This window comes from Panthera leo, chromosome E3 (genome assembly GCF_018350215.1).
Source record: "Panthera leo isolate Ple1 chromosome E3, P.leo_Ple1_pat1.1, whole genome shotgun sequence".
Classification (NCBI taxonomy): Eukaryota; Metazoa; Chordata; class Mammalia; order Carnivora; family Felidae; genus Panthera; species Panthera leo.
In genome coordinates, this window is record NC_056694.1 from 38,029,572 (window position 1) to 38,052,310 (window position 22,739).

The 22,739-nt window shown below is 48.0% G+C and overlaps 1 protein-coding gene across 4 annotated transcripts in view; it reads left to right on the forward strand.

The window, feature by feature from the left end:
• The window catches only part of LOC122209604 (CREB binding protein), a 124,640-nt gene that overhangs the window by 53,072 nt on the left and 48,829 nt on the right, over positions 1–22,739 (forward strand). For 3 of the 4 annotated variants that reach the window (XM_042921608.1, XM_042921609.1, XM_042921611.1), the window contains 3 exons: positions 3,920–4,096; positions 19,699–19,939; positions 21,264–21,377. In XM_042921608.1, the coding sequence (XP_042777542.1) occupies positions 3,920–4,096; positions 19,699–19,939; positions 21,264–21,377 (532 nt within the window). The remainder of the gene's footprint in view (positions 1–3,919; positions 4,097–19,698; positions 19,940–21,263; positions 21,378–22,739) is intronic. The other variant, XM_042921610.1, reaches the window with a different exon arrangement.

Sequence of the window (22,739 nt, forward strand, 5' to 3'; positions counted from 1 at the left end):
ATGGCCGGCAGGCTGCCTGTCTGCTCCAGCCAGGAGCTCAGGTCCTCATGACGAGTGTTAGAAGATAGAAGGGGCTGTCTTCTGGAAGGGAAGTACCCTTCCAGCCAGTGGTGACATCATTTGGGCCTGGCTACGGTGGCTGGTCCGCTGTTCTGTGATCGCATCTGCCCTCAGGGCTGACGTTGGGATTTCGTTCTGAGCCATGTGTTGCAGTGATCTCCTAGAGTGTTCGTTTATTTGGTTCCTTCCCCCAGGTGCTGGTTAAACACTCACTATGTGCCAGGGCCCAAGCACACAGAGGAGATGTGTTCCAGGAAGGCAAGTTTTATCCTGGTTTTGTGCCAAAGACAGATCTTTGGCAAAGAATGCCATAGAGTCGCGTAGCGTTTTGTACTTTCCACGCTGTATCTATAGTACGCGGCTGTCAGAGTGCAAAGAGAAGCGTCGTCTACCTGCCCGTCTCCTGTAGATGGCTGTCACTCACCTGCTTGCCAGACGGCTCAGGGCTTCAGCAGTTTCTGATTGATGGGCCGGGCAGGGTGACCACAGTTTGCTTCAGACACTGTTTCCGTAGTAAAGGCATGTGTAGGTATTGTTCAGGTTCCTTGAGCTAAACTCTGAAGAGAGATTTCCTCTTTGGATGTCATGCTGTAAAGCCCTGGTTCAGCTAATACATAATCCGCATCCCCGTGCGGTGGGGTGTGGGTAAGCCTCAGGGTCTGGCACCAGTGACTTTTCCTCCTTCTAATCTTGTTTGCGCTTTTCTGAGTACAGGGACTGCCGTTCTCCTGTCCCCTTCTCTCGTGAGGTGAGAGCCTCAGACAACGGAGGGAGCAGGTTTTCACATGAGTGACACTCCTGGTCACAAGAGTGGTTTTTCACGGGAAGACGTGGTAGACCTTCACTATTTAATTGAGATTTCTTTATGGGAGAGCTTCCCATACTTCCTTGTCAATTTTTTGTGTTTTCTGAGATTGAACTCGGTGCTTAAGGTGCTCCAAAAGAGTCGAGTTAACACCACGTGTGAGCTGTTGCTGATTGAGGCAGAGCGTAGACATCAATTCCACAGGCTTTAATTTATTCATTCGTTCACCATCAATTGAACAGTTTCCTAGTGCTGCCGTTCTGCCTTCTGAATTTTATTGAAAAGATTACATGCTAGTTCTCTAGCAGCCTTAAACCAGATCTGGATAAACTTCAGTTGCAAATAGAGCCCGGTTTACTAAGTTGTTGTCAAAAAACTGTTGGGAAATTAGAACAAACATGAAGATGTTTATTAATTGGAATTAGACCTTTTGATTTTAGTACTTTGTTTTATGCCTCGATGCTAAAAATGTGTGTAAACCTAGATTCGGGACCACATATATTCAGTCTGGTCAAAGGAGAGTAAGTATGGAACAGAAATTCAGAAATCTGCAAGTCTCTAGAAGCAAATAGTTTTGACCCCAAGCTGTAGGCTAGGACTGGAGAGCAGCTGTTAGTTCTACCAGGTTATGTTGAGACGGTCCAGGACGGGGGAGATGGGAGGCGCGGCCCTTTGTAAGACTGTCCTTTGGTCCCCCTGTTAGCTCTGACTGGGGAGGGTCAGCCCGGGGCTGGCTCTGGACCGAGGGGGTGGAGCTCTGCCTTAGAGCCTGGGCTCACTGTGCTTGATCTCTGGAGCTGTGTTTGTTGTCACAGGCTAAGGATGGTCCCCGGTGAACTGGACATTCCTTACCTGCTGTCTGTGATCTTTGACTTTGACTTTACCTTGCTTCTTGCCCCGTGAGGATCAAAACCACATTGAGACAGTTTCCTTCATTATTGGATGGTTAAGAAGAAAAATTAACAAGAATTCCCTGGTAAAATCTGTCAGAATGCGTTACACACTCTGCAACTCTTGGTTCAGCCAGTTAGAAAGTGCTCTGCCCAGAGCTAGTACCCAAACAAGCAGACCACCTACTCACTGCCCTTTCGCCCTGGCAAGATGATCATAGAAATAGGTTTTTCAAACCAGGTGGGGTGAACTTTGAGACTCACAGAAGCCCTTTGGGAGCTCAACGGCCTCTTGGTGTTTACTTCGCTCTGACCTTGGACGGTTGGTGCGAGTAGGAGGACAGCTACTTCTCCTTCCCACCCTCTCACTGCTGCCCACTTCGGTTTGTTGATGCTAGAAGCTTCCACGACAGCATTGATTTTCTCGTTTGTCACATTGGTGGGTTTAAGGAGTGCACTCCGTAACTGGTGGGAAAATGGTGTCTCTGCGTGTACTCTGAACCGGGCCTGGCTCGCAGCAGGCGGTCAGGAAGTACTGCTGACCGTGAGGACGAGTTCACAGTAGATTTTTATGCGGTAAAACAAATTCTAAGCAATAATTACTACATGAGTTAATTTTGTGTAAAACTTTCTGAAAATCCAAATTCTTGTTTCAGTTCTTCAGAGTTTCAGATAACAACTGAAGGAACCTGGTTCAGAACATATTAAGTTTCCTGAGCTACCATGTGCTTTCTTTGCTTAAATCCTCTGAACTCAATGTTGAGCCTCGTTACTGGGCTTTGTGAAGAATTTGTTTTCCAGTTACTCAAGTTAAATTTGAAGTTCAGTTGAGTTTAAATTTGTTTCCATTTATTCAAGGAAAGCAAATAGTGCAAAAGTGGCAACTGGAATATGTTCACTTTGAAAAAGGCACTTGAAAGTAAGTGCTCAGGAGCGAGATCTTCTTGGTTCTGCTGGTTTGTCTTTATTTGTGTTTTTATGTGGACATTTCAGCTGAAAGGGTCAGCTGTGTTAAGCATTGATTTGTCTGCAACCTAAAATCTTAGAGCTGAAAGATCTCATGTAATTCTTCTTGTTCAGGACACTCACCTTACGAGTGAGATCGGGGTCCGTAGGAGGAACGAGTGTAAGTTACCCCGACAGAGGCAGCCATCCCGGTGTGGGGCTGCTGGGGAGAACCGATTCAGTTTCTTGATTGATCCCTAGGAGGTCTTCCCTTGGGACCCCTTCCTCCCAGTTCCCAAACATCAAACGCACCAAGATACCAGAAAAGTAGAGCGAGCACTAGGCAATAGGTAGAATGCTAGAACTTTGCGGAAAAGCAAGGCAGGCGAGAAAAGCCAGTCTCTGTTCCTCCGGAGGGCAGGTGGGGTCCCCGAGCTCACTCCTGTATCGGCTGGAGCTGGAGGGGGGCGTAGGTGGGGGCTCTTCCTTCCTGTTCTCGCCTTCAGCTACTGTATGTTTTACTTTGTTTCACTAATTTAAAAGAAGAATTTCTTTATGGAACATTCGGACGTGTGATCTTAGAGAAGGTAATGTGACAACCTCCACCCCTCCACACACACACACGCGTGTCACCTGGCTAGGAGGAAGCAACATGTGGCCAGTCATTCCTCATCTAGGCCCCCTTCTTGCCTCTACCCCTTGCCTCATGGGAGTACTAAAGTGAATCCCAGACATTACATTGTTCCTTTGTCAGCGTGTCTCGTGTGTGTTTTGAATGAATGGAAATGGAGTTTAAAACTGATGGGGGAAACCTGAAAGAAGTGGGCTAGCATTAAACACAAGGAGCTCCCCTTTGTCAGAGATTCCGGAAGCTTTTGTCTTCCGGATGATTTTCTCACTGTGTTGCTGCCCCTGTCGGGGTGCGGGGCGTGGGGGAGGGTGGAAACAGCAGTTCTCGTTTTGATGCCGGAGAGGATGGCAGAGAGCTGTTGCCGGCAGCTCCTGCGTCTTCCGCCTTCGGTGTGCAGCCGCTTGAGCAAGTCACGCTGTTCGTCATGCAGAATGAACCTTGAGAATGAGCCTTTAATTTATAATCGAAATGAGGGTTTCACGAGAAGTAGTGATTTTTGCTTTCTTGGGTCAAAGGGAGCATTTCTGAGGCCCTTCCTTGTGTACGTGACCGTGTCGTGACGGCTGATGTTGCCTCTTTTTGTTTCAGATGGGAATGGCTGGTAACACAAGTCCATTTGGACAACCCTTTAGTCAAACTGGAGGGCAGCAAATGGGAGCCCCTGGAGTGAACCCCCAGTTATCCAGCAAACAGAGCATGGTCAATAGTTTGCCTCCCTTCCCTACAGACATCAAGAATCCTTCCGTCACCAACGTGCCAAACATGGTAAGTTGCCCTTGGCTCTCTGGCCGTGGTCTCCAGTGGGTGCTCTGGCGTGTGGGGTGTGTCATGCTGACAGTGAAGGTCTGCAACCGGACACGTGTCATGGGTGATAGGAAAACGTAGTTCTCATGAGGAGCACCCTCTCAGTGAGCTTATGTCTTCTTCGATGAGCTGGCGAGCAGAGGCCAGGTAGAGATGGTTTAGCCAGTCCTCCTCGGCTCCCGGGGTGCAAGGAGGAGGCTCGCACCTGCGGATGACAGGTAGTGGAGCAGGAGAGCTGGGATTTTCTCACGCTTCCTCTTGGTGGTCGAGGCTGTCAGAGAAGCCCATCGATTTGTGTTACAGACGAAGGGCATTTATGTCCAGAGGACTATGTGGTGTTTGTGCGAGAAGGGTATCGTGTCCAACTTGATAGGTGGTTTCACACGTGTTCCTTCTTGACATTGCCCACCTATGAGATGGGAACTAGCCTTGGAGCCTCTCAGCCTGACTCACCAAGATAGAAATGGGAGAACAGCTCCTTTTGCACCACAAAATAGAATGCTTTAAAATTCCAAACGCTAAGGGGGAAGTGTGTTCTTTCGTCAGACTTCACCGTGCAGTGCACACTTGGCTGAGAATCTGGTGTGCGTCTGGTGGTCAGTCAAGGCCGGGAACAGCCCGCTGTCTCCTTCCCCAGGCTTGTTGCTGGGAACCCGCCCTTCCCAGCTTGCCTTCCGTGCAGTTGTGCCGTGGTGGTTTAGAAAGGCTCAGAGGAGAGCCAGCAGATTACATTCAGAAAAGTAAAATGTTTGGTTTGTCTTTCGATTTTTAAAAACTTTTTACTTAAATGTCTGCCGTGAAGATACCAGAGAATCCCTGTATATCTGTTGCCTGGCTTCTCCTGATGTTAGTTAGCATCTTCTGTAACCTTGGTGCAGTTGTCAAAACTAAGAAGTGGACATTGCTTAGAGTCCTGAAAGTTGTGAGGCTGTCGGAAACAGGGGCGGAGTGGTAAGAGCGAGGTGTCCTGATCAAGTGTTACCTCTGTTACATTCTTTGTTCTTAAAAAAAAAAAAAAGGCGGGGGGCGCCTGGGTGGCTCAGTCTGTTGGGCGTCCCACTTCGGCTCAGATCATGATCTCGCAGTCTGTGAGTTGGAGCCCCGCGATGGGTTCTGTGCTGACAGAGCCTGGAGCCTGCTTTGGGTTCTGTGTCTCCCTCTCTCTCTGCCCCACCCCCACTCACACTCGGTCTCTCAAAAATAAACAACATTAAAAAAAAAAATTTAAGAAAAGGAGGCTACAAGTAATAAAATCTGTTCTCAAACTATTTAAAGTTTATACTACTTTATTTCTTCTGATCATCTCCCTGTAATCTCCCTGGATCTGCTGCTCTCCTTGCAGTGACATTTTGTTGCCAGGACCGTGCTGTTCTCAGCTGTGCATATCCAGGACCCGAAACTACCCCTGCTGCTCCCTGGGTCGACCCCTCCAAGCTCCGGGGCAGCGAGCCGGGACCCGGCCCCCACACTCTCCCTGGTCTTTCCTGGTCTTCCTTTTCCAGACTCCTTGTGTGGCCGCCGGTGCCGGCGACTGTCGCCTACGCCTGGCCGTGGAGTGAGAGTGTGTGCTTTTGTATAGGCGTTCCCCGTTTGTGGTCTGGGAAACCCCGGCTAACGTCCTTTCTTCTCTTTCCAAACCTTCCCCAGCGTCTCCTTCGCCTCCAGCTTGGTGGCAGAGTCCTCTTGCCTCGTGCTGCCTGCCTGCCTGCCCCCTGCTTCCAGTGACCGAATTCCTGGTTGTGGTGTGCACCTCAGGGGCAGGTTCGTTCTGGAGCGTAAAGAGGCTTCTGGTTCCCTTCACCTGGGCCGGGGCTCATGGCGATAGCCCTTTGGTCTGGGACAGCGCTTCTCTCCCCCTTGGCCCCGGGGACGTTTGGGGCTGGACCCTTCCCTGTTGGGAGGTCTATCCTGTGTACTGTGCCCCTCACCCGGCGTCTGCTCACAGCCCTTTGTCCCTCGCACCATCGCCCCAGTTGAGAGCGCCTGCTCCGGGACGTGGTCGGGGGCCCGTAGCAATAGCGCTCCAGCTTTCCTCTGTGTCTGTGACACCTGACACATAAAACCAGTTTTCCCCATCCGCCCTTTTCTCTCCCTCTCCCCCTCCGTCGCGACCACACACTCTTTCTCACCCCTACCCCCTCAGCCTTATCAGAATGTCAGGGTAAACTGAGGAAGTATTGTCTGTGGAGCTGCACTGTTTGCCTAGCTCCACTTTCCCACAGGGGCACGTGTGGACTTCGTGGAGATCTCCAGCAGGTGCCTTTGGAGGGCAGGCTTTGAATGCTGTCCTCAGACATTGACCTGGAGGGCACGGGGCGTACTTGACCAGCGTGTGTCTGTGAAGGAGCGTGAGCCAGTCACAGCCTCGGTGCTGTTGGGATGGGGACCAGAGGGGACTGGCAGAGACGTGAGACAGCAAGTGCGCGTAGTTGGCCTGCCATCTTTCTGAGCGTCCTCATGCCCTGCGCTTGACCTTATTTCTGCACCAGCCTCTTAAAAGACATTATGACATGTCCCATTTTACAGATGGGGAAGTTGAGGGTCTGAGGAGCTTTGATTTGTTCAAGGCTACGTAGCTCCTGTCTGCAAAGCCCAAAGCTCTTTTGAATAATGCCTGGTGTGGTTTTTGTAGCCCCAAGTCACCGGGAACCCCTCTCTAGTCTGTCTCCGTTGCTTCCTTCAGCATGTCTTGTGCTCTTCCTTGGATTTTCCAAATTGTATCTGCCCCTTGGAATCCATTGATTTTTTTTTTTTTTTAATTTATTTGTTGTTTTGCACAGTGAGGGAAAGAAGGTAGCAAAAACTGGGTGTCTTTAATGAAAAAGAATGGGAAGCTTTGATCTCATTTGTGTGTTTTGTCATGCTTTGGGGAATCGGCTTTTAAAGCGCAGCTAGATTTGGTGCGGCAGACAAGTCCCATCAGAGCCCTGGTGCCCCGGTTGGAGCTCTTCATGGAGTGATTTTAAGCCACTTAGTCGTTGGCTTTGGGGCTCTGGCTTCTCTCCTCTCCTAGTTTCTGGAGGATTCCAGCATCCTGGGTAGTTGTTGAGAAAGGCTGAGGATGTAGCCATCCCTTTAATTCACCCTGTTTGTTGAAAACCTCCTCTCGGCCCGCACGCCAGGATGCAGGTGTGGGTGGGTGATGTAGAGCTCACCCCCTCTTTCAGGAAACTTGGGAGGTGGTGAGGTGATTGAAAACAAATAATCACAAACACAAACTGCCCCAGCAGCTCTGAGTAGCAGGCAGTGGTTGAGGTTGATGTGGGGACCTCCTTAGATGAGCCATTGGAGAGAAGGCCAGACCCAGCAGGGACATTTAAGGGCGAGGTCAGAAGGACCTGTGGCAGAAGCCACAGAGACCCCGGGGCACTGGGAGAGCACTGGCTGTGTAGGAGCCAGCAGGCAGCCAGCGGGCACGGCAGCTCTCAAGTGAGGGCAGAGCGCTGTGCATGTATGTCGGGGGCCAAGCGGGGACCAGCTCAGGGAGGGCCTTGGGTGGCAGGGATCACTGCGTGGTCTACGCCAGAGGACACACTTGATCACAGAGGGGAGGGTCCAGGAGACCACACACGGTTTGCCATTGGAATGGAAGTGTGGGGCCACCACGTAAGGTGGCTTGGTGGGTGGTGGGACCATTTACTGGGCTGGGAGAGAAACAGACTGGAGATGGGTGAGGAGGAGGTGACGGAGGGGAGGGCGTTTGTAACTGTACTTCACCTGTGTTCCTCTTGAGATGCCTGTGGGATGTCCAGGCGGAGGCACCAGGCAAACGGGTGAGCGTCCAAGTAGGGCAGCCGCGGTCCCACTCCACAGGGAGCGGGAGATCCCTGGGAGCGAGACCGGTGGAGGAGAAGCAGGGTAACGGGTTGCTCTCCCTGCAGCCGAGAGAGGAGAGCACTTGAACAGGAGGCACCGGTGGCTGCCGAGATGGTGAGTCAGATGAGGGCAGGAGAGTGTCCCCGGGATGTGCGGGTCAGTTTACGGGATGGTCTTTTTTCTTTGAAGTCAGCGGTCATGGGAACCCTTGGGTGCTCTGTTGTCACCCACAGGGTTCCCAGCTGTTCTGACCCTCCGGGACGTGTGCTGGGATGTGCTGTGGCCTAGAGTCCCTGGTGCAGCGAGGGCCGTGGTTGAGGGTGTATAGATTCTCGGCATAATATTCAAAAGCAAATTGGCATGTGTCTCATCACGGTTCTAACTTTGGCTATTGTGTTTGTAATTTCTTAACTTCTTACAGATTATTTAAGTTAGTTAGAAATTTTATCACAGTGTTACTGTATTTCATGATTCTGAGATGCACTTTTTTTCCAGATTGTAGTGTCTTTGAAATCAGGATGTGTTTTAGAAAGCATCAAGATTTAGATCTAATAAAAAACACTATGTATGTTATTTTACTTGTTCATCATCTAAATTAATAAGAGTGACATAACTGTTAACATACATATTCAGTGTATAGTTTTCCAGGAGAGCTTTCATGGCTCTAAGGATTTTTTCATTATTTAAATTGTACTGACAAAAGAACAGGAGAAGATTTGGCTACAGGTAGAGGTTAGGTCGTCTTTGTGTGGCCTGGGATTGAGGTCCCTGTGGGTCATCTGGAAGGAGGAGTGTGCACGACGATGTGTGAGGAGGCAGAGGGGGAGAAGTTCCAGGGCAATGCTCTGGAAGGGGAGGCCCCTCGTTCTTGGTGACGTTGTCCTTTCTGCCATTTTCACCTGAAGAAGTCCTAACACAAGAGAACTAGGGAGCATTTGCAGGAAGGAGGGAAACTCAGGCCTCATTTGGGACTGGATTTGTCAATTAGGTCATGGCTGACCTTCAGGACAGGTCCCGGGTTGTTTTTAATGGAGTGTTGTTTAGAAGTGGGGCACATCTTGGGTGTGTCTAATCTGAGAAAGTTGAGTGACCGAAGGGCCTCCTCACCAGCTTCTGCGGCAGGATTTCCTTTGGGGCTCCCGGATGCGGGCTTCTGCGAGGGTACTGATAGGAAGTTCATGGGCAGGGTGGTGGTCTTGTTTGGTCTGGGGGTTTTGTTTGTTCGTTTGTTTTCTTTGCTTCTTGACAAAAACTCCGAACTCCATTATGGAGCCTTCCCGTTCTTAAAGTTGTAATGCAGGGAATCAGGAGTGCTACTAACTTGTAAATTTGCTCGCAAGAATGTGTTAGGAGGCACTTTGTTCACGTGTCACAGGAGTTTGAAGTGGAAGCTTTGGGCGAGGCCCCCAGGTGGCTGCTGATCCAGATCTGTCCATGGAAGGCAAACGTGGCCAGTGGAGGCGTGTGCCCGCAGGGGAGGGTCAGAGAACTGGGAAACCGAGAAAGGAGAAACTGAACAGCGACCACAAAAGCAGGGATTTCCCGCCCTTTCTCTAAAAGATTCTGACCAGGAAGCCCAGCACTCTGTCGCAGCGGGTCCACGGACACACCTTAAGAAACAGAGACACAACTCCGAGACGCACAGACAGCCCCGCAATGGCCACGGCAGAATGCTCGCCACCCACAAGCAGCTAACGGCCCCATCCCAGCTATGTCGTTCTGGCGGGACACAGATTTGTCACATGAGGAATTTGCTAAATTATCAAAAACTTACTGTAATAAGTCTTCGAGAAGAATATTTCTGGGACGCCTGGGTGGCTCATTCGGTTAAGCGTCCGACTTTGGTTCAGGTCATGATCTCGCAGACTGTGAGATCAAGCCCTGCATTGGGCTCTGTGCTGACAGCTTGGAGCTTGGAACCGGCTTCAGATTCTGTGTCTCCCTTTCTCTCTCTTTCTGCCCCCCCTTGTCCCTCCTGGGCAGACTGACTTCGGTTCAGAAGGAGTGACCTTGAGGCTGGGGGAGGGAGTCATGGGGGTGGCCAGTGGTCAGTCCCTTGCCTGTGGCCTCCCCTGTCCCCAGCTCATCCATCATGTTTTCTTTCTTGTTGTAACCATTTGTTCTCGGTTCTAAAATCACAGTATTTCTTATTTGGAAGATTACTTAAAAATCATTCTTGTCCAACTTGTTCGTTTTAAGTTATTGTCCTTTGGGATTTAAATCTTATACTGTAGGGGTGCTTGGCTGGCTCAGTCGGTAGAGCATGTGACTCTTGATCTCAAGGTCGTAAGTTCGAGCTCCACGTTGAGCGAAGACATTGCTTAAAAATAAAATCTTTAAAAAAAATACAAATAAATCTTAAACTGTAAAGTATTCTTATTTTTTAAAATCTGTAAGCACTAAGCAAACGAAGAGAACAAGTCTATCTATCTGAACAGCTATGTTCTTTTTCTTGCTAGTTGATCTTTACCATCTCAAAGGTGATTATCACCTCTCCCCAGTTTGATAGCTGTGTGCATTTAATGAGCGTTTTCTTTATTTTATGACTCCAAAGCTTTGCGGACCCAGCTGTTCTAGGGTCCTTCTGGGGGAATCAGAACAGGCAAATCTTGCAGAGCAATTGTGTGTCCCACCTGGTGTTTGCTTTGGTGTCATTTTCTGACTTTAAGTGGAGGTTGGGGAGAAGTAAAGCTTCCAGATGGGCCAAAGGAAGGATGTCAGAGGAGCGTGGGTCTGGACCCCAGTGGAGATGTGGAAGATTTGGGCCATCTCCGGGAATCCCAGCCTCACGTGGACATGGGCGCGAGAGAGGACGCTCTTTCACGCCGTCCTGTCTTGGTCAGTTCCTACTGTGTACTGTTTGCATTAGTCTTTGCAGACGTGACAGCCTATTCTTGGACACGTAATGTACAAGAACTTTTTTCTAGGAAGAACGCCAGGATAAAATTTATTCTATGTACTGCTTATGCACATCTGTGGTTGTATCCTTAGGCTAGGATACAGGGCGTATAGAAAAATGGGTTTGGTGCCGCTTCCTCAACTATGTAACCATAACAATCCTGATAAAAGTACTTGTTAGATTCCTTGAAATATTAAGGAATACCAAAATATAAAAGGTTTGCTTTTCGAGTTTGTTTGATGGACAGAGGTGTGAACGGTGACTGAGTTATGGTGACATGCAAAGAGCATGTGGCCAGATCTAGCACAACCTGGAGGGGGCGAGCATGCTCTACACCCCGCAGCTGTGGGCCAGTGCGCTTTGTGTTGACCTGCGGTGACTCCTGGCTTACAGTGTTCACGTGCAGGGTAGAATCGTGATTGAACCGTTGTGACTTCTCCAGCACACTCACCTCCTCCTTCCATGATGAGGAATTGCATGCGAACTCGTTCAAGTTCCAGAAAAGCGTACTGCTTGTATTTTAAGGCTTTTGCTGGATACTGTTATTTTGCCTTGCAGCAAAAGCTGCGTGCCCGGCTCCAGTATGAAACAGTTCTCCTGAGGCTGGGGTTGTCACTCTGTCCTTTGATAGGAGAAAATGGTATTTCCTTATTTTGATTTGCATTTCTTTGATTACTAGTGAGAATTAAAGTACTTCGGTTTAGAGACTTGCACTTCTTCCTTGAGTGGCTTAGCTCCTGTCTTTCTCCGGTTTTTCTGTTAGATTCTCTTAGAACACTTGACAGAAAAGCAAGGTGGTTAGCCCTCTGTCAAGGTAAGCTCCAGAGAGGTTAAGAGCTGGGGGGACTCAATCGCTCCATCACCCACTGTGCTCCTACCGCCAGGCATGCCGCCTGGATGTGGTACCCCCTTCTGGGCCCCAGTTACTTCTCCTGTAACTTGGGGTTGGCCCCGAGTTAGTTCCTCCCTTGGCAATTGAGTATTAAATGAGCTGCTGCTTGTTGGGCGCTGAACACAGAGCCTGGCACAGAGAACTTGAGAAGTAAAGACCGGCCAAGAGGAAGAGACAGAATACCTGGTGATCATTGGCTTTGTCTTGTGTGTTTCACTTATTGTTTCCTAGTTTGTTGATTGCCTTTGCATTTGTTCCCAGCAGATTTGGTCGTGGAGAAATTGTCAATTCTTTGGTAGTCTGGCCTCTGGCACTTTGCCTTTATGGAACCGTCTGCCGCTGCTTCAGACTCACCGTGTGCTTTTTTTCTTTTAAATGTTTTGTTTTCTTCTCACTGTAAAAGTACATGCATGTTCATTTTGGAAAATCTGGAAAAGTATAAAGCTTAAAACGATAAAGCACTCCCCTGTGGAACTTTAACAAATAGAAATGCTTCTGGCTCCACATCAGCTTTGTGAATCATAGTCTTTGGGAGGGAGGAATGGGGAATTTGTGTTTCAAGAGGTTTTACTGGGGATTAGTTAGGGAGCACTGCTTTATATTTTCTTTTGACAAAGGCCTTTACCACCTTTGCATTACAAAATACTCATCTTAATCACCTTCTGGGACCTGGGACCTTGAAGGTTTTAAATTTTATATTAAAATTAAAATCTTCAGTGTTTTCTACTGATTCCTCTGCTTTCTTTTTTCTCCAATGTAGAATGTTTTCTGGTTATAAAAATGGTAGACGCGGGGCGCATAAGCGACTCAGTCAGTTGAGCATCCAACTCTTGGTTTTGGCCTAGAACACCATCTCCCATTTCATGAGTTCGAGCCCTGCATCGGGCTTTGCGTGACATCTTGGAGCCTGCATGGGATTCTCTCTCTCCCTCTCTCTTTGCCCTGTGCGCATGTACATGCTGCCTCTCCCTCTCCCTCTCCCTCTCCCTCTCCCTCTCCCTCTCCCTCTCCCTCTCCCTCTCCCTCTCCCTCTCCCTCTCCCTCTCCCTTTCTCTAAATAAATAAATAAACCTAAAAAAAAAAAAAAGAAAACAAGAAAACCAGTGGGAGATTGTCTTTAACCAAAAAAAAAAAAAAAAACCAAGGTAGACACTTGTAAAACATTCAAACCATACATAATTATAAACATGATCTCACCCCTGTGAAGGGATGACCACCAGATAATCATAAGAAAGTTTTTAAGTTATTTTTTGTTGCTGTTGTTTATTTACTTACTTTTTAGAGAGAATGAGAATGAGAGAAAGCACAAGTGGGGGAGGGGCAGAGAGAGAGAGAGAGAGAGAGAGACAGAGAGAGAGAGAGAATCCCAAGCCGGCTCTGCAGGGGTAGAGGAGATACGGAGCTCAAACTCACAATCCGTGAGATCATGACCTGAGCTGAAATCAAGAGTTGGACACTTAACCAACTTGAGCCACCCAGGTGCCCCTGTAACAAGGTTTTTTTTAAAGATCAGATACAAACATAAAAAGTTAATAAGGAAAAACAATGATTTTATGGTTTTATTTTAGAACTTCCTCTTTTTAGTTTAATATGTTTAACATAGACAGCTTTTCATGAGAACATAAAGGTCTCCATTTTTATTATCCTCATGTAACAATCCTTTCACTACGTCTCACAATCTTTGCGGGGGTTGGGGTCAAGGATTTGGACGGAGTTTGGCTGGGCCTTTCTTCCCATGGATTTGACTGGGGTCGCTTAAGGTCTGCCTTATTTTTCATGGCTGCATATTATTTCAATAGGTCTATAGTCATAATTGAACTAGTCTACCTACAGGATTTAGAAGTGTTCCCACTTTCAGTAATTTAATCAAGATACAAGGCCTGTCTTTGCGCAGACATGTGCATGTGCTAGTCCAGTTTCTTACCTCCCTGATAGTAAGTTACAAGAAGTGAAACTGCTGGTTCAAAACAGTGCAACTTTCCTTTTGGGTGCTGGTTGCTTTCCAGAGTTTGCCCTCAGTTGCATCATCACCACAGCACCTGAGATTTTTTTTTTTCCTGTATGCCTTAATCAATACCAGTTATATTTTTATTTTGGTCAGATTGGTAGGTGAAAAATGCCTTTTTATCTTAATTTCATTTTTTTTTTTGATGGTGAGAGCTTTTCTAAAAACCATTTTATTGAGATATAACTCACACCATACAGTTCCTGCCTTGAAAGTGTGTAATTCAGTGGTGTTTAGTGCATTCTGTAACCATCACCACAATTAATTTTAGTTCTGTCATCCTGAAGAGAAACCCTGTACCATTTGCACTCACTCCTCATTTTCTGTGACCCCCCCCCCCCCCCCCCCCCCCGGCCAGAAGCAACCAGTAATGTATTTTCTGCCCCCGTAGAGTTACCTATTCTAGATATTTCAAAGAGATGGTATTATACCGTGTGTGCTCTTTTGTGACTGGCTGTTTTCACAGAGCATGATGTTTTCAGAGTTCATACTGTAGCACGTGTCAGTACCTTTTCATGGCTGAATAATACTCCATTTTGGATATTTCACGTTTTGTTTTTTCATTCATCAGTTAATGAGCATTTGAGTTGTTTCTGGTTTTTTGGCTGTTAGGAATAAAGCTGCTACACACATTTGTGTGCACATTTTTGTGTGGTCGTATTTCTCGGTTCTCTTGAGTAGATACTTGGTGGGGGGGGTGGGGATTGCTGAGTCTCATGGTGACCCTAGGTTAACTTTACGACGAGCTGCCAGACTGTTCTCCACAGTGGCTCCACGGTGCAGTTTTCCACAGGCTCACCGACACGTGTTCTGTCTCCTTCTGTCTGTCTATCTGTCTGTCATCATTGATTGTAGCCATCCTGCTGGGGTTGTGAAGTTGTATTTCATTGTGGTTCTGATTTCGGTTTCCCTGGTGGCTAATGGCGCTGATGACTGATGATGTTGAGCATCTCTTCATGTGTTTATTGATCATTTGTATATCTTCTTTTTTTTTTTTTAATTTTATTTTTTAACGTTTATTTATTTTTGAGACAGAGAGAGACAGAGCATGAACGGGGGAGGGTCAGAGAGAGAGGGAGACACAGAATCTGAAACAGGCTCCAGGCTCTGAGCAGTCAGCACAGAGCCCGATGCGGGGCTCGAACTCACATACCGTGAGATCATGACCCGAGCCGAAGTCGGACGCTCAACCGACTGAGCCACCCAGGTGCCCCTGTATATCTTCTTTGGAGAAGCAGTCAGGTCCTATGCCCATCTTTAAATTAGATTATTTGTCTTTTTATCATGGAGTTGTGAACGTTCTTGGTGTGTTTTAGATGCAAGTCCCCATCACATCTATGATTTTCTCCCATCCTTTGGGCTGTCCTTTGACTTTCTCATGGGTGGCCTTTGAAGCAGAACCGTATTTAATTTTAATGACATTCAGTTTATCTTTGTTGTTGGCTATTGTTTGTGCTTTTGGTGGCATATCTAAGAACTCACTGCCTAATCCAAGGTCATGAAAATCTCTTACAATTTCTCTAAGAGTTTTGTGGTTTCAGTGCTCACTGGTAGGACTTCGGTTCATTTCGAGTTAATATTTGAGTATGACGTGAGGAAGGCCCACCTTGGCGCTTCTGCGTGTGAGTGTCCAGGCCTGCCCTCTTCACACTAGTGGTTGGGCAGACTCTTGACTCTGTCCAGGGGTCCTGGCACTGAGGCACAGGACATGTTTTACGTTTGCCGTTTACTCGTGTGTCCTCGGTTAAGGTGCCGGTACATTTTTCCCCCAAACTTTTTAGCGGAATAGTTACATTTTTAAATTGTTTCCTCCTCAGAGCTCTTTCTAGGATAACAAATGCCACAACCTTTCTGGACAACAGTTTGACACCATGTCATCAGTTTTGGCAGTGGTCCTGTCTTTTGACTATTTCTTCTTCTAAAAAAAACTATTTTTTTCTCCTCAGTTTTTTCACTTAAACTTTATTGTTTGTGTTCACTTTTTCTTCCCATCATTCTAAAAATATTCTTTATTTTTTTCTAGTACTTTTATCACCTTTAATCTGTGTTCACTGTAATCCACCTGGAGCTGATTTTTATATGTAGGTTGGTGCAGGGGTCACAGATTGCTGCCATCGCTGTCCGGTTTGAGACAACACCTGATGATCTGTCTGCTCATTTCATGTGTACACGTGTCTTTTGTAGCTCTGTACCTCTGGTGTCTGGCAAGATAGGTTCTCCCTTTATTTTTACTGTTTTTCAGAATTTTCTTGGCTGTTACGGAAGCAAAAGTACATAAAACGTATTCGCTTCTTCTGAGCGAACTTACAATATGGCAGCGTTTTTTGTTTAAAGGGAGGTTCTCGCCTGAGCACTTTTCCTTCACTTCCTGGCCCGCCTGGGCGGGGAGCACCGAGCAGAGAAGTCGTCGGTAGCCCCTGACGGGCGTTTCTGACAGATTTCGGGAAACTTGCAGTTTGTGTAGCTCCTTCGTCCTCTTCAGACATCGGTCTGTGAATGGAGGTGCTGAAGTGTGTCCTGCGTTTGCACGCGCCTCGCTCCCCGGACTAGCCCTGCGCAGGTGTGCAAAGTCCTCGGGACGGCCAGCACAGGCACCCGAGACGGGTCTTCCGTTCCATTTTGTCCGGGACCTGTCTGCAATGTGTAGAGCTCATTAGGCATCTGCTGACACACGTGCGCCTTGTACTTTGCATCCATGCTCTTTCGACGTGGTGGGCTTTCAAAGTATGGTCAGTATAGTTCAAAACATGCTGAAGAACATCCCACATGAGACACAGTGCGTTAATTTTTAGTAACTTTAAAAGCAGCATATTTATTTATTTATTTGTTTGTTTGTTTGTTTGTTTATTTATTTATTTGTAGTGTTTAGTTTTGAGAGAAAGAGACAGAGCACAAACGGGAGGGTCAGAGAGAGAGAGGGAGACACAGAATCCGAAGCAGGCTCCAGGCTCCAAGCTGTCCGCGCAAAACCCGACGCGGTGCTCGAACTCAGAAACCGCGAGATCATGACCTGAGCCGAAGTCGGATGCTTAACTGACTGAGCCCCCCAGGTGCCCCAAAAGCAGTCTGTTTATAATTTAATTATAAGGTTAGGAGTTTTACCTGACTTTTATACGATTTATATCTTTGTATGTAGCATTTCTGTATTTTATATTTTTATTTTTTTTTAAAGCTGTTGAGCATCACATGTCACTACATCTCAGTTCTTTTTTCTTTTTCTTTTTTTTTTTTAAGTTGGTTTATTTATTTGGAGAGAGAGTGAGAGGGAAAATTTCCAAGCAGGCTCTGCACCATCAGTGCAAAGCTCGATGTAGGGCTCATTCTCACAAAGCGTGAGATATGACCCGAGCTGAAGTCAAGAGTCAGGCTCTCCACCTACTGAGCCGTACAGGCGCTCCGCATGTTAGGAAATAGGACAACTGACGTGGTCTCTTAAACAAGTCAGCATCATGAAAAAAATAAAAGGGGGAGGGAGGCAGTAGATGAAGAACCTTAACAACCACCACCAAATATGGGGCATGGGCCTTAATCGGGTCCTGATCTGTGCAAACCAACTCTAAAAGGTGTTTTGGGGACAACTGGAGAAATTTGCACATGGACTAAGTATTAACGGGTATTAAAGCATCGTTCCTTTTGTTAGGTGTATAATGGTATCCTTACTGGTCTACTTCACTGTATATTTGAAATTTTGGTAATAAATGCATGAGAGAGGCCTAAACAAGGGTCCTCTTGCATTTGTCCACTCCTGTTGATTTCTGGTTGGGCTTTCTCTCTGGGGGAGTAAGCTGATCGAGGAGGAGAGTTTTCACATCAGTACTGAATGTTGCTGGGGGCATAGTCAGAGGCTATTTATCAAAGCTGTATTTAAGTTGCAAGAAAAGGGTGAGGGTACGGTTTATGTTGAGCAGTGGGAGATTGGATAAATGTGTAGCCGTATGCTCATTACAAATCATGCTGTCATATCGTATGAAACAACGATATGGGACAGAGCCTGGAGTAGACACCAAGTCGTGTGTGTGTTTGTGTGTGGCGGGGGAGGGGACAAGACTATCGATTATGGTTCGTACATATGCGTGTACATGGATGAAAAGACTGGAAGAAGAAAAACCTATCAACTCTTAAGTAGTGGACTCCTGGGTATTGGGATTTCAAGTGTTAATTATTTCCTTCATAACTCTGTTGCTGTTCACATTTTCTGCAGCACGTATATAATACTTTTGTAACCAGCAAAAAATAAACATAAGGAAGAGAAGTTCTTTTCTCTTACAAGTTAAGTGCTTCTCCAGTCAGGATACTCAACTTCTCAGCTGGGACTTTGCTTTTTCTTTAGACCATAGTTAGGCTTCCAGGAGTTGTGCTTCTGAGGCTTTTCTACGTACTTATTTTCTGAGTTCTTATAAAACCCAAACAGAAAACCCTGTAAGTTTTTAAAAATGAGCTTTGGTTCATTAAAAAATATTTGTAGAGTTTTTTTCTCCTAATTGCAAGTAGCTTTTTTTAATGTTTATGTATTTATTTTGAGAGAGAGAGAGAGTGCAAGTGGGCGAGGGGCAGAGAGAGAGGGAGAGAGAGAATCCCAAGCCGACTCTCTGCTGTCAGTGCAGAGCCCGCCGTGGGGCTGATCCCACGAACTGTGAGATCCTGACCTGAGCCGAAATCAAGAGTCAGACACTTAACTGACTGAGTCACCCAGTCGCCCCAACAGATAGATAGTTTTGACTCTTAATTTGAAAAGTGCGAGAGGTGGTGTGGTTTAGGGGAGGCAGGGGGTGTTGGGAAACGGAGCTGGGAGCCCTTCCGGGTCCCTGCACAAGAGAAGGTGAGCAGCCCCTGTACTGTGGACTCTGTTGTTGCATATTAGGAGTGTCCCATTCCTCTCGCTTCTTGAGTGTCATGGAGTTTGTCTGAAGGGCATCGGCCATCTGCAAAGAGTAAGAAGGCTCCTTGGGCCCCCTTTTCCCTTTGCTTTGCAGTCAAGAGGCGTAGTCGCCCTGGCTTGTTAGTTTGCAAGGATGAAAGCAATTAAATTCTGTTTCTGTACATTAACAGATCATCAGACACTTTTTGAAACAATTGTCAGAAAAATTGTCCATTGAAATTTTAATAGAAGGCAAAGCAATTCACGAGCATTACCACTTGTACCAGAGGGTCGTGTTAAGTGTCCTGTTATTTCTGAGGAGAGGTAACGAGTGAGGGTGTCCTTCTGGTCACAAGATAATGAAATCCACACTGGCTCCGGTGCTTCTGGTGTATTGGATATTTGCATTGGGCTGTGATTGGTCAGGCCTTGACAGTCCCCTTAATTAGGTTGAACCATTTGAAATTGCCAGCCTTGGGCCCCTGGGCCTATGAAAACAGCAGTTTCCTATGGTTCGAGCTAAGCCAGTCCACAGCTTCTCCTGCACTTGACTAGGTCGTAGAATAAGCTGGGCTTTGGTTACTGCAGTTAAAGAACGGGTGTCGTTTTCTTGCTCCGAGGTGCTCGCACATGAGTGAACTTTAGTTTTATTTGTATTTTTTCAAATGTTATTTACTTATTTTAAGAGAGAAAGAGAACACACGTGTGCAAGCAGGGAGGAGCAGAGAAAAAGGGGGAGAACGGATCCCAAGCAGGCTCCGTGCTGTCAGCACAGAGCCAGATAAGGGGCTCTCTCTCCCCGGAATCATGAGATTGTGACCAGAGCTGAAATCAAGAGTCAGCTGCTTAACCGACTGAGCCCCCCTGGTGCCCCACGAGTGAACTGTAATCAGCCCTCTGAGTTGGTTTGGTTTATTTCTGTGCTCCTGGACCTTCCTTAAAATTGCTGATGAGTTGAAGAAAACCACGCCAGCCCCCTTCTCTCTGTGGCCAGTGTGGTCCGTCAGCTTTAACATGAGTTTGAAAAACAGTGAACATGAGTTAGGCCTCTGGAAGCTTATTAAAGTATCTTTATTAATTTGTTTTATTTTAGTCTCAGATGCAAACTTCGGTGGGAATTGTACCCACACAAGCGATCACAGCAGGCCCCACTGCAGATCCTGAAAAGCGCAAACTGATACAGCAGCAGCTGGTTCTACTGCTTCATGCTCACAAGTGTCAGAGACGAGAACAAGCGAACGGAGAAGTTCGGGCCTGCTCTCTCCCGCATTGCCGAACCATGAAGAATGTTTTGAATCACATGACACACTGTCAGGCTGGGAAAGCCTGTCAAGGTAAGTGCTGTTTTCTGAAATCCCGGTGGCATGGCTTAGGATGAAATTTGTCTGTAGTGTCCTTCAGTAGCTCTCTCGTGAATGAGGTTCCTAGAACCTACGTCCCCACGCACCAGCCCGTCACGTGCCGCTGGGGCGCTTACCTGCTTGGGACGACGGCGGTTTGGTTTCCTAAGATTCTGTGCGCTTTTACTGGGCCAGGCTGCGCCCTGCCTCTGTTCTCTTTCTCCTTCCTCTGTCACGGAAGACATTTGTCACTTCTTGAGCCCTGTCTTCATCATACGTGTCTAGCTCCGGTTTTCTTCGGGCGGCGCGGCACAGGCACGCACGCACACCTTCCCTGAACCTCGAGCATCGGTCTTGCAGCTGTTTCGTGTGTTCTGGCCGTGGGGCCCCCGCCTCGCTCCTCTGCCCTTTCGTCTTGAGGCCGATCAGGATACCAGCGAAGTCGTCCTAGGTGACGATCCGTGACATGGGAAACCGTGTGCACCGTATCATCCCTGCCCCCTCCTGCCTTCTCCTCGAGAAGGGGGTGATTCAGGCGCGTCCTGTGCTCCCTTCCCCCTCTTCTGTGGCGGACGCCTTGAGTCTGCAGAGGAAAGTGTTTCTTACTAACAACTGTGCTTTCTTTCGTCTTTATCCTCCTCTCTGTCTTCTTACTTGTGCTCCTAAACCTTAGGGAGAATCTCTCCCTGACCTCCCTCTCTCCCTTGGTGACATATGTGAGCCCCCGGCATAACCCTGATCCTGATGGAGAAGTAGGGGCGGGCCATGCTGGGCCTTTAGAAAGAAATCACAGTGCCTTAGTACAGAGTGAAAATCAAGACTGAGAGTAACCACTAGGTTCCGTCACTCTCTCAAGTACTTAGAGAAGTGACCGGCGTCCACTTTAGACTCTCCACAGGCTTCTCATGTGCTTCTCTGTATGTATTTCTTGAACTGCAGTATTTATTTAGATGGTTTCATCCTTCAACATAACGTAGAAATTTTATTTTCAATAGTGACACGACGTAATTATTATTTGTCCTACCTTTCATTCCAACCGTTCGGTATTTCAGGTCGGATAGTTTTTGTTTTGTGGGCTGAATCTTACTCACCATCATTCATGGCATTGCTTCTGTGGGAAACTTTTGTTCAGAATTCTCAACAGTTGACTTACAAACTTTTGGAAAACATCCCGTTTGTAAGTTGAGGACTGCCTGTACTGTGTTATGGTTACACATGTTACCATTTTCTTATGGAATCTGGCATTATAATTTAGGTGTAATTGAAAGTGTGACGATCTGGATAGAAAAATAACATCTCGTTGTTTTTCTGGTCATAGTTGCCCATTGTGCATCTTCACGACAAATCATCTCTCATTGGAAGAACTGCACACGACATGACTGTCCTGTTTGCCTCCCTTTGAAAAATGCCAGTGACAAGCGAAACCAACAAAGTAAGTGAGCATTGGGGATAGAGAAGCTCGGAGGTGAGAACAGCTCTTTCTAAAGAGAGTGCGGGAGAGGAGGCAGGAAGCAGGGCAGAAATCACTAGCGCCAAGGGTAGTGGCGAGCAGAGATATGGACGTGGAGCGGCACAGTGACGCCAGGGGGAAGCTGAGCTTAGCGAGAGACGGACCCGCGGTGTGCACGGTGCGCACGGCCATTTTGGAATTCCGTCCCGGCCCCCGGCACACGCGCACTAGCACCGCACTAGAGCCGGCAGCAGCGGAGCAGTGCCAGGAGGAGGGGCGCTGTGATCGCAGAGAGGACCTGACCAGCCTTCCCCTGTCTTGACAGACACTCAGTTTCTGAGCGTTTGAAGGTCGCGTCACTGTAGTGGCAGTGACTTCAGGGGGCGGGGAGAGAGAGGGGACGCTTACTTTGGAATTGGAAACGCCTTGTCCTGAAGTGAGTCTGGAGAGAGCTGTGTTCTAGAAGAGCCAGGTAGGCAGGGTCAGGGAGGCACCCTCGAGGTTTTCCCTCCTCCGCGCAGAGGCAGTGCCCAGACCTGTTTGTGTAACTAACAGCTTATTCGACACCGATTGAGCCTCTGCCCCAGGACTGGCCGCATCCTGACCATCCCCATCGTTCTGTCGTCTCTCGAGCCTTCTGTGTAGCCCTTAGCCGGTCGGCCTAGCGCCGGTCCCTGCTCAGGAGGCCTGAGCGTGGCCCCCGGGCCCCTGCCGTCCGTGGGCACCAGAGCGGCGAGAGGATGAGCATCTCTTCTCCACTTTAAGCCCTTCCCTGTCATTTCAGAGGTAACCTTGTGGCCTTTGGGTGTGTCCCTCAGTTTGGACAGCTAGGACGTGCCCTCCAGTGTCGGGTCGCCCCTCGGGCCGGCGCCGCTCCGGGGACCCGCGGCGCCGCCCAGTCTCGCACATCTTCCTCCATCTCGTCTGCGCCATCTTGTTTGCGCTTGCGTGTTCGTCGCTCTCGTTCTTCTTGATCGTCTTCCTCGACGCCCCGCTGCTGCCTGGGCAGCCTGTGCTGCCGCGTCTCTGGTCGTTTCCTTGGGGCATAGGGCGCGCTGGCCAGCGCTTCGTCCCTAAGGGTGCCGTGGGTGCCACACGGGGAGGCCCCCGCGTCCCCCTCCCACCCACCCCAGAGGGTGGCCCCAGCGTGGGACGGGCTTCGCCTGTGGGCCCGTCCTCTTCCCTCCCTGCGCAAGGACTCGTGCTTAGTTCCCTTTAAAAGACACTTTTCTGAATCAGTTAAATTTGTCTTTGATTGACCACAGTGGGAATTCACACCCAGTTTTCAGGGATCTCTCCTACGTGAAGCGATGTTCCCGCAATCTGGGGCTTTCAGAGGTGTGT